General features: G+C 39.2%; 1 protein-coding gene across 21 annotated transcripts in view; it reads left to right on the top strand.

Moving 5' to 3' along the window:
- Positions 1 to 12,510, top strand: part of ptprk (protein tyrosine phosphatase receptor type K) — a 106,956-nt gene that overhangs the window by 78,284 nt on the left and 16,162 nt on the right. For 16 of the 21 annotated variants that reach the window (XM_056427725.1, XM_056427727.1, XM_056427732.1 and 13 more), the window contains 3 exons: positions 4,685 to 4,820; positions 8,685 to 8,714; positions 11,306 to 11,466. In XM_056427725.1, coding sequence (XP_056283700.1) covers positions 4,685 to 4,820; positions 8,685 to 8,714; positions 11,306 to 11,466 — 327 coding nt within the window. The remainder of the gene's footprint in view (positions 1 to 4,684; positions 4,821 to 8,684; positions 8,715 to 11,305; positions 11,467 to 12,510) is intronic. The other 5 variants (XM_056427730.1, XM_056427741.1, XM_056427734.1 and 2 more) reach the window with 1 other exon arrangement.

Here is a 12,510-nt window from a genome sequence, read left to right on the forward strand (position 1 = left end):
TTAGGTCATCCGGGGGTATTGTGTGTTGTCATTGCTGCCTCAGGGTGTTTTGCGTGTGTGTGTGTGTGTGTGAGTTGGGAATGTTAGTGTACTGACCTGGATATTTAAGAGCTACCGCCGACATTATGAGGTCAGGTCTCGGGACTCGGAGCCTTTTAAAGATTGCTTCTTTTCTTTTGTTGTCATGTTTTGTTTTGATGTCCTTTACCCATCGACTGAAATGACAGTTATTAGAAAAGAAAGTAGGTGAAACCAATAAGTGTGCAGTCATAAATGCAAAAATGATTTGGCGTTAAAGCCACCTTTGTTGAACATGAAACAATAAATTGCTAAATTTTTAAGACATTTGTTTTTAACTGCAAAAATAATTGCAGCCCCGGGATGTTAGCCAATCTTATTTCCACAAACGCAGAACTTAAACAAACGTTATTTTTCATAACTAACATTTGTATCCCTTTAATTTAATCTCCCAAAAATTGTGACCAAAATATATATGTAGATATATTAACTCTGTACGAACATTAGGAAACACATTCAACGTGTGTCATTCATGGGTAGGTTCTGTTGTAACCTTTAATTTCATCGTTCTTTGTCTCCATGTTTTGCAAGTTTTGGTAATACTCTTTGATTCATATAAAGTGATTCCCAATTTCATGAAGTTAATCTTGTCGTATAAAAAAACCTTAAAGAATAAGAATATTCTAAAGTTTTCTCATTCTCAAAAAATCCCATTCTTTGAAAGATCAAAACCAACACTGATATAAGTACATATGTATATACTAATTATTACACGTTTATCCTATTTTATTCCTCTGTGCTATGGTGCCCGAGTGTAACCAAAAACTATTTAAAAAGCATCTCTGAGCCACTCTGTTGCTCTAGTCACATGAATCTGGGCACTTTATTTAATTTTTAGTCAACCCCACATGTACTAAATGTGTATTAATCTGCAGCTGCAAATACTTCCCAACAAATAATCAATGTAGTCCCCTTTGAGAAGCGTTTCCTATGAACTTCATTGCCCTGTGTTATTACCTTCGCATTGAAAATGCGGAAGGTTATGTTTTGATCGCCGTGTATTTATTTATTTATTTGTATGCGTGTTACTCGCATAACTAAAAAAGTATTAAACCGAATCGCATGAAATTTGGTGGGATGATTGGTTATTATCCAGGGACCATTTGATTCGATTTTGGGACCGATCGGGTCAAAGGTCAAGGTCATGAAAAGGTCAAAATCTTCTTTTTACCATAGCGGTACATTTTTATCCAATTGGCATGCAACTAATGCCAAAATGTTCATAATTCAATGCCCAATCTTGTGATATGCGAAGGTATGCGCTCTACCGAGTGCCCATTCTAGTTTTAAATATGTTTTAGCGTTCTTTTTTTGGGGAATCCGTATAGTTCTGATTTAGGTTCTATAGATTTACTGTAGATCTTAGAGCTGAGTTCTGGCACTGAAAACAATATAGAATAACGTTGATCTCAAACTATTTTATCCGACCCACTGCTCATACTTTATCGAAAAGCCTGAGTTCTATGTTTTAGTGCAATATTGTTACATAACGACACGGCTGGATGGGGACATCTCAAGGATTACAGCAGCAGAAACCTTTTATAACAAATGAATATGTCGGGGTCAACAGCACTGAGAGAGAGATTATGTTTATCGTTGTGATATTTAGCATTGGAAGTAGATTGTTGTTTGTTAGATGTATTGCATTATATTGAGTTACGTGCATATGTCTTTGTGTTGGATTATTTGGATTATGGTAATGCTCGATAATGTTCTTACGGTGCGGGACAGACCACTCTGGCGTTATGGGATCACGTCGCTCAGCTTCGGGGCATGAAAACAGACGCTGGCTCTCTTGCTGTTGACTTTGCGTGCATGCTCAACGCGCTCACATCTCCGTCCGACACGTCATTTGTGAATTATATTCCAAGCAGACGAAATCAGGGAGTTCAGAAAATTCTCTGAAGTCATCAGGAACATGAATGAGTAATACACTGTGACATTGGTGCAGGAACATTGGACAGCGGCAGTCAAAAGCGTTTCCCAATGAGAGCGTGACTCTCGCCATGACCTCAATCGCGCAGTGCCAGAAACACAGTAAATGAACATTTATTTATTTGGGTCGATGTATTTCATTTCCAGAGTGTTGGCAGCTGGGAAAAGGAGTACGAGTCGAGGGATCACAGGCTCTGTACATTTTCCATCAGAGGATTCAACTCAATGAATGAGAAGCTGAGTGTGTGTTCCTGTAATGGAGCGAGCTCCAGAAGGTGACACAGACCAGGGACCATTGTACATGGTAGAGGTGAAGTGCTCTCTAATGGATGCTTCTTAGCCATGTTTATGTCAATCAGTTGGTCAACCACGTTGGTCCAAACACAAATATCCACCAGATGGATTGCCGTGACATTTTTGAACCGTTATCCATGTTTCCCAAAGAAAGAGTCCAGAAGACTTCGGGTGTCCTCCGGCTCACTCTCCATCTAACTCCATTTATCTGCAAAAGCAGTGTACCGACATCCACGGATGACTTTGGTGACCCCCTGGTGTTAGCCTCCGCATGATAACATGCTAAACAAGAACGGGCACTCGGTAGAGCGCATACCTTCGCATATCACAAGATTGGGCATTGAATTCTGAACATTTTGGCATTAGTTGCATGCCAATTGGACACAAATGTATCGTGCTATGGTAAAAAAATGATGTTGACCTGTTCATGACCTTTGACCTTGAACTTTGACCCGATCGATCCCAAAATCTAATCAACTGGTCCCCGGATATAAACCAATCATCCCACCGAATTTCATGCGATTCGGTTCAATACTTTTTGAGTTTTGCGAATAACACGCATACAAATAAATAAATAAACTAGAACGGGCACTCGGTAGAGCGCATACCTTCGCATATCACAAGATTGGGCATTGAATTATGAACATTTTGGCATTAGTTGCATGCCAATTGGACACAAATGTATCGTGCTTTGGTAAAAAAAAGATGTTGACCTTTCCATGACCTTGACCTTGACCTTTGACCCGATTGATCCCAAAATCTAATCAAATGGTCCCTGGATAATAACCAATCATCCCACCAAATTCCATGTGATTCAAGAAGATTTGACCTGTTCATGACCTTTGACCTTGACCTTTGACCCGATCGATGCCAAAATCTAATCAACTGGTCCCCGGATAATAAACAATCATCCCACCAAATTTCATGCGATTCGGTTCAATACTTTTTGAGTTCTGCGAAAGATTTTGACCTGTTCATGACCTTTGACCTTGACCTTTGACCCGATCAATCCTAAAATCTAATCAACTGGTCCCCGGATAATAAACAATCATCCCACCAAATTTCATGCGATTCGGTTCAATACTTTTTGAGTTTTGCGAATAACACGCATACAAATAAATAAATAAATACACGGCGATCAAAACATAACCTTCCGCATTTTCAATGCGAAGGTAACTCTGATGTTGAACATGGTCAACTTTATACATGCTCATTTGTCATTATGAGTGTGTTTGTGTTCTCTTGTTGGCATTTATTTCAAAGCACGGCTGTGGCTGATGGCAGAGTGTGTGCAGCTCTTATATCTTTATTAAGTTGCTCAAATTAATAACCGCTTTAACCCCGCCAGATGGCGACTGTAAAACATAGACTCTGAAATGTGCAGATATGAACTGTGAGAAGCGCCCGGTGTGGGAGAATGTATTGTTAATTATCTGAGCCACGGAAGTTCATCAAATAAAGCGTTTGGGTATATTGGGATCCTTAATGACAGTTGCCATGGCATTTGTGTTGGCAGTTGTATGACTTTGGAGGAATATTTAGAGTCTTGATATTTACCTGATCTTTAGCAGAGGAATTAAACCTCCCAGTTTAATTGGCTCCATGGGATTTGTTTCCTTATCACACTCACCACTTTACTGACATTGTAAAGACATGTCGAGAGAAAACAAACTTAATTCCTGAGGCTGTCAGGTGAAATATGTTTCCAGCCTTTAGTGACACGGGGTTGCGTAAATACTTAAAAATATTGGCAAGAATCCATTGCTTGTTTAAAACAGGCTTACAGTGCAAAAGGGCAACTTTCTGACAAAAGAAAATCAGAATGTCTCCTACAGAAGATTATTCTGGACCGATAACATTTCTGCTCGGCAATTAGAAGAAATGTGCGGCAAACTGGCTGTTTTATACCGATATATTCACCAGATAGCGAGCACATTTCCCACAACCCCCTTGATAACAGTTCAGTAACGCAAAGCAACCTCAAGCTCACAACGCTTTTAGTATTTAACTGAGTGATGGCGCAGAGTGTCCAGCAATCATTAACTGCGGGCTCAAGAAAGAAAGGCAATAATACAAAAGTGAGAGCTACACATTTAAAAAACGACTTTTCTCATCATTATTTGGGGTTTCATACTCTTCCGCAGCATTTCAAGACGTTGCCAGTCCCTTTGAAGTTATTCAACATTCTTTTAATGGTGGTTTTCACTTTGTATCTTGTAGATACTCCAGTGTTTACCACATGGGGATGCAATATGATGTTGTGTCCACACCTACGATGACATAATCAACAATCACTCTAGTATTGTTGGAGCTTGAGCCTATATTGTGTTAGACCCACAGTATTGATGTTGTTTTATTGGCATTATAAATGTTGTAGGCGCTACAGAGGAGCCAGAAGTCATTCCTGACCCCGCTAAACAGACGGACCGGGTGGTGAAGATCGCTGGGATCAGTGCCGGGGTCCTCGTCTTTATACTGCTGGTGCTGGTAGCCGTCCTATTGGTCAAGAAGAGGTGAGTGACAGACCACGCCCGCTAAAACAGCTTCAATGGAGAATATCATGTGTGAGTACGACATGAACAACAGGACGACACCAACACACATGGGGATGCAAGAACTCGCACACTAATGTGCACATGAATCCATTCTCTTGTTGTGTGCTGGTCCAGTATTTGCTGAAGTAACACCATCTTCCATCCATCCACCATACACATTGATCTCCCTATAGAACCAGCTGGATCATTTCCTGAAGTTTGTTCTCTTTAGAAGCCACTAAATAGCTGATGGCTTGATTTCCTGGGAACTAATGCGAAAATATGGTGTTTCCACAATTAGAAACTCTTGTCTCACAGTTGTGTGATTTAGTGCAGGAGGGATCTGAGGCTGTTTTACTTTGTTCTTTTCTTGTCCTGTGCAGCTGTTGAATCGAGCTAAACAAAACAACAACCTCTCGGAACGGAAAGTAATAAAGAGAAACACAGTGAACGAGATGAGCAGAAGATATTAAGTAACCTTTCAGGATTCAAATTAAGAAATTGCAAGACACATGGATTATGTAAACACATCAAACACATAATAAATCCTAGAATGTGGTATTTTAGAGCTGAAAGGAGAATAGATGAACGTCCATTGAAAAGTTGATCGAAGAAAAAGGGTCCCGACAATTGAAGAGAAACAACAATTTCTATAGTGAAAAGTGAAATATATATATATATATATATATATATATATACACACACTTTACTTCCAAGTAGGATAGCATCAAGAGTGGTGTTAGTTTGGGGAAGGGCTCCACCGTGTGGGGGTTTGACTCAAGTGCAGCGTGTTGATGCAGCTGAACGTCAGCAGTAGATCAAAGGGAACAACTCGATACTTTCTATGCTGCCTATGTCTATAATGCATTACTAACATATTTTGTATGCATTATAGTCTGCTTATAACACCGTCTGATTGTAGTTATAAGGACTCGTAAATATTCATAACACCTTATAACAACAATCACATTATACAATATTGTACAATGACTTATAAGTTCAAGTATTAATCTACTTATAGTTGCTGTTCACTCGTTGGCTGATTATAGTTATAGTACTATAATCCCCATGAATGTAACACATTTATGTTTTCATAATACATCATCATGCGATTAATGGAGTATTAAATAAGTCTTCATCGTTATATCATTACATTTATGCAAGAACAACACACACAAATTGTAAAATTAATTTTAACTTATTACAAACAACAAACAACAATTAATTACTGCTTTGGGAATTATAACACACTATGATCCTTACAACAACAAGTTAGAGTGAGCGACTGACCGTTATGAATTATTACGATATTTTAAGTCGTAAATTAGTTGCAATTATTGTTATAAGGCATTATGTATGATTTTAATTAGAGTTGTAGTTCTGTAAGCAGATTGTAAAAGTGTTTGTGATACATGACATGGATGTCATAGAAAGTGCTACATGTAACTCATGGCATGTGCATATACTGATATATTACTGTAACATTTCCTTGGTAAGTCCATACTCTGGTCCTGTTTACGTTCACAGTGACTCATTTAAATGGTTTAATATTATCACGTGAAAAGTGATGCTGTAAGGACAGTCCTCCTCGTGCTTTAAGGCAGCCCCTCCCCCCCAGTCGAGACTCTTTTTGTTTTGCAGCCTGCTCTCTTTTCATCAAACCCGAGTAACTGAAGTTACACGAGGCTGAATTATGGAATATGTCTCTTTTTCAGGGTGTACGTGTGCTTATAGCATGCATGAACACAAGAGTATGCGTGTAATAATTAAATATTATTAAACACGCCGTACTTCCTGTGACCTTTAAATTAAAAGTTGGTGTTCAGGAAACCAAAGTGCCTGATTAAAAAGAGAATAATTAGCAACTTCATTTGTATATTCAGGACACATATATTTGTGTTGATTGCCTTATATCACATCTGAAAAAGTATCAACATCAATAGCTCGATGTTCTCATCGACTACCACGCATCTTGAACACATTACAAGACATTCAAGATGATTGCTCATCAACTTGTAATCATCAACGTTGTCTTTCAGGAGATACGCTGAAGTATTATTGCATCTTGCCAGAGGCTCAAGAGAGCAACCAGGAAAACAGTCAATTACAGCCCATCATGATCTCGCTCAGCACATCCAAAACAATGAGAGACATCAAAGTCAGTGATGAACTCTCCTCACCAGAGAACTTTGCTCTTGCAGCCCGGATCTCCGTATTGTTATGCTAATTTTCTTAATGAACCCATGCCATGCAGTAGTCGTGCTGCCGATTTCGTGTCAAAGTGCAGATGTGAATGTTATCCACAGGCAAGAAAAGATACGTATACAGCACCTCCAAAGGGCCTGAGCTCAAAGTGGAGGGCTGGCATTTTCTATTCATTGCAGAAGCTGCTGTTTGAAATACCCGACAGGTTTATACACCCCCCGCCATTCCAGAAAACTTGATATATTTGAATCCACAGATCTCACTAAGTGGCCTAATCACTGCAACCATTACTGAGCGTTTTCTGCCCCTCTGAGGATTTAAAGCCTTTTTTACAGTGGAAACTTGATCCAAACTGAAAGGAGTCAACTGCCATGTATTTGCATGCAGAGCTGGGAGAAGCTGGAGTCAGTGTTTCTGTTGTAGTTGTTTTGAACTGTAACCAGCTCGAGCTTTGTTTATGTATTTGGGCAAATAAACACCAGCACCAGATCACAACGCATTCAAGGACTGACACGGGATCACAGGGCTCTTGGAAAGTAGAATACCGCGTTAACATATTATATTTAAGTTTATTTCTGACAGGTTCAAGCTATATTACCATCAACAACAAAAGATGAATGGTATTTTTTAAAAATAATATTTTCAAGCGTTATGTTTTATTGTGTTTCGAGGTTAATACTTTGTGTGGTGTTTTGTACATTACTTTTTCAAGTTACATTTTGGGTTTGGTTTATGAGAACATATGTGACTGCGTAGGAACCAGCATTGATCATCTCATGACAGCAGTTACTGCTTGAGAATATGTTTTTACATAACTCTGCATGGGGTAGGACATTGTCCTTGAGCTACGACAAGGGAATCACTTCTAATGCATCTTTGTTTTGAGCTATGACATAAGTTGTGTTGAACTATGAAAACAGATCTGACATGTTTAGAAAGTGTTTTTAGAAAATGAACTTAATATTATCAAAGGATTTGTGACCTTCATAAGTGTGAAGTTATGTTGACAGCATTTCGTAGTTTTCCATAAAGGTTTCTGGGGAGATCAATCTTCATTGTCATACAACCTTTACAACCTTTAACAATACTGCATCTTTAAAAAGGTGGGACGTGATGACATTGCAATGACACCCTGCTTGCTTTACAGGAAGCAAGCCGCGTGGTGTTACAGATCACAGAGCTTTGTATCCGCCAAATTATCTACTTTTAATAGTAGTAAGAAAATGGTTATTGGCTGATTAGGGCGAAAAGAAAACTCAGTTCAGGGACTTCTAGATACAGCAATTTCCACTTAAAAATAATGTATGAATATTGTATTAATAAAGATGAGAACGACTATGTTCTGATATTTTATTATTAAAAGTTATTTGTTATTTAAGGTCTAGTTTTATAAATCTCTTAGCTGGTTTTGTAGTATTTATTTAGCATTCAACTTGAGTTTTGAGTATTTATATTTTTTATAAACAGGGCCCATAATTATTATAACAAACCCTTGCATGACCCTCAAGTTGTAGCAATCAAAAGGTGTTTTCTTCTGTTTCTGTTGTTGCTGGTTGGGACAGGACAGTATTGTCCTAATTTGCACACTCATGACCTTTGTGTCTCATTCTTTGCTTTCTGATTGGCTCACAACCCCAGGAGGACCTACTATTCATACTCTTATTACCTGTAAGTAAACAACCAATCAACAATCAGCTCACCCAGCTGCTGTTATCTTATTGGGGCGAATTATTAGTGGCTAGTTGTTGTCATTTTTAAAGATGCAGTATACTTTTTTCAAGACAAAACACATTTTCAGCTCTGACCAACCAGCCCAAGTCATCCTCATTGACGTACCGGGGTGGGGGTTAGTTCACTTTCATGTCAGTCAAGTCAGGATTTTCTTAATTTTCAATCAATTACATTTAAGTATTTTGAATGCTGCGGCATTAAAAAGAAACATTTGCAAGAGAATGTTTATTGTTTCAACAATACATGCTAAACCATAAGCAAGTTACTCTTTAAAGGGACTAAACTGACAACTGAACTGACCTCAGCCCTGGTGACCTCTACATGCTCCAAAGTTGCTGTGAAGTAGGCTTATAAAGGCCAAAGTGGGCCATAAACCAGACCACAGTGGGACAGCACAGGCCCAAAGCGTGTTATTTGAAAAAAGAATGCTGCACTTGTGACTTGTAGCTCTTTGTGTGCATGTAGTCATGTGATCATCCATCCGCCCATCAAGTCACAGGTATCAAGGTTACTCTGCTGCACATGCTCAGTGTCTCAGTCAGCTTCCTGTGTGGAGCGCCAGCTTCCTGTGTGGAGCACATGGCTCTGATTTTGGTCGTTGTTGGTGTTTTTTCTCGTGTTGTGGGAACTCTTTACTTCTCTACTCTGTTTCTTATTGGCTGTGACCAAAATGGATCCCTAAACGCCTCTTTGCACTTCCTTTAAAAAGAGTTTAGTGCACTGTAACAAAAACAGACTAGCAGATACATTTGGACATTATTCATAAATTTTTTAGAGATAGTTGAACGAATTTAATTGTATGGGCAGAAAAATTGGATTGTTCAAACAAATTTTGAGAAATACATTTATCAGGAACATGTCAAATTGATGTTGTTGTCCTCATACAGACATCTCACTTTAAGTAACTCTTTTTCACATTTATGAATTCAGTTCCAGGCTTATTTGGCAGCTGCTGGACCAAAAGAAAACCCCAATAATAAATCATAAATAAAGGCCATGAGTGGCGTTTCAAGCTAATGCTCTTCTTCAGACTACAATCAGACCTTAGAAATACATAAAAGGGTAAAAACCTGAAATAGAGATCAACTGTAGTTCTGGTCACGGCTGCCTCTCCTCTCTTTCTGTCCGTTTCTCCTTCTCTCTCCTTCACATATAATATATACACAGCAGCATATGGTGGTTTATAATATATGCATCGCCTTCTTTCTGTTTTCTGTTGCACAATGCACTCACAAACACAAACTGGTCTGCAGCCAAACCAATGTTCCCGAGTGTGTGTGAGTGTTTGTGTCTTATGTGTGTGTGTGGTCTTAAAGGTGGCTTTGGTGTATTTTGGGGTGAAGAGGTCAAATAAAACAAAGCATGCTTCCTGTCTGTTTAGGGGGAAGAAGTCAGAGCTGTACATTGTATCAGTTATGCAACAATCAAACATTTATTTCTTCATCAAGATTGTTTTTACATTCATGTCGGAGCTCATACGGCTCTATAAGTGAGGAACCAGCTCATTGGAAGCAGGTGACGGTAAAACATCATTCATGTTAGCTCTCTCCTGATGTTGTCCTAACTGATGTACATCTATGGCTCTGGGTACAACATGGTCCTGCATGCTCTGTCATGCTCACAGTATTAAGCCCTCGACAGTTATTTGTCCTCGAATTTTATCGAATTCAACCTGAAAAAGATAACTGGACTTTGAGATTGTTATTTTTCTTCACCAGTTACAGTTTTCTGTTTCCTGGAAAGGCAAACGTTTGAATCCACAATTTAACAAAAGCCCGTGAAGCAAAACAAGAGATTCAAATAAGAAAACCAGGTATTTCTAGAAAGACAGTGTACCTTTCTCTCATCATTGTAGACTGATTACTTATGATGTGAGCTTGAGTCCGACTCCTCATTTGATGAAGACTGTCGTGAGTCGGTTGGTAAATAATTTCCCCCGAGCTCCTGTGGATCAGACTCATTCCCTTACTGCTGTTTTATTGGGACGTTCCTCTCTTTGCTGTCGGATGAAAACCAAAGATTGAATACTCGTGATTTTTTTCACTTGTGTTTTTTTCTTTCCTTTTATTGAAAGCATTTCTTTTGAAAATGATCTTTGAGACAATAGAAAGTGAGGATAAAACTTAGGTGTTTTCATCTGACAGCTCATCTATGGTACCGAGGTTGACTTAGCGACTTGTAGGCCACAGGGCATTTCCCCTGGTCTGTATTTATTACCATCCCCCTTAGCTGAGCCTGTTACATGCAGCCTTTCTACAAACCAGCCTTTCCTCTCCCCCTTGCCTGTTCTTTCCTCTTCTCTTCCTCTCTTGGATCTGAATCTGAAGTCTGCATCTTGAATCGGCAGCCTGCAGCCCCCAGCTGTGCTTTAATTGCCAAAAACCACATGATACCACCTACTTCATACAAAATCATACTATATCTTATAATTTTAGACTATTCCTTACATGGCGGTGGTCTGCAGGCTAGCTGACGTATGCCTCTTTGTTTCTAAAATGCCTGACTGTGTCTGTCTCTGCTCCTGACAGGAAACTGGCTAAAAAACGTAAAGACGCCATCGGAACAACGCGGCAGGAAATGACTCACATGGTGAACGCCATGGACCGCAGCTATGCTGACCAGAGTGCTCTGCATGGAGAAGATCCCATGGCGGTGACCTTCATGGACTCTCACAACTACAACAACAGATGTAGGTTCATGAACAAGACTATAATTATCGTAATTATGAACCATAAACATTAGTATTGACCACGGACTATCGTCAAAACACAACTCAATAAGTGCAAATGGAATCTAATATTCAGTTTTATCCTTTTACATTCAAACACATGTACTTATTTTCATCTTTCCTCTCTTTCCTTTAATTCTCACCAATACTCCGGTTACAGATCGACAGTTCAGTTGTCATTACAACATTTCAATGTAGAAACAACTAGAATTATCGTCTTGATTGAGGAGTTTTCCCATTATTTTTGTGTTAATTATTTGGGTGAGTCTAAAGTGAATCCTTCAAATGTCTGTTTGGTCTGACCAACAGTCCAAAACCTCCAAATATTCAGTTCATAGGATAATAACACAAAGAAAATGTTAGGTGATGCAAGGTTTGGACCCAAACGCAGCAGGCAGAGTTCTCAAAAAAACACAGGATTTATTATTAATGATCTAGCAGGAACAGGGACAAGAACCGGACAGGAACAAAAACGAACAGACACCGAACAAGCAGAAAGACACTGGGGAAACGAGACACAGGTGGAAACAATCAGGGCGTGGCTGGGGACAATCAGGAACGAAAACAGACAAGCACAGGGAAGGAAGCGCAGGGAAACAGGAAACGAGACAGGGACTTCAAAACAAAACAGGAAACACTCCAAATCATAACAGAAAAGCAGCACATCCTCACATTGGTGGAACAGGAAGTAGGCTATGTTTGGCCTTTTTTGCCCACGGATGGACTGGAACTATTAATTGACCATCAAAGTAGTTTCCAATCTCGTAATCACCTTATAATTTGAAACAACTCAAGAATTGATTCAACCATCTCAGTTTAACAATTAAAAACATTGGAAGAATATTACCGGTGTTGATAAGTGTCGAACGCTTACGGATGTTTACGTCTGACGTGTGAACGAAAGAATTGCTGATAAATTATGATTGTGTAATTCATGGCTTTACCAGACCACGTTGAGCAAAGCACACATTATGGGATGGTTCAGTCATAGAGAAATGATCCTTC

This window comes from Pseudoliparis swirei, chromosome 12 (genome assembly GCF_029220125.1).
Source record: "Pseudoliparis swirei isolate HS2019 ecotype Mariana Trench chromosome 12, NWPU_hadal_v1, whole genome shotgun sequence".
In the NCBI taxonomy this organism is placed as follows: domain Eukaryota; kingdom Metazoa; phylum Chordata; class Actinopteri; order Perciformes; family Liparidae; genus Pseudoliparis; species Pseudoliparis swirei.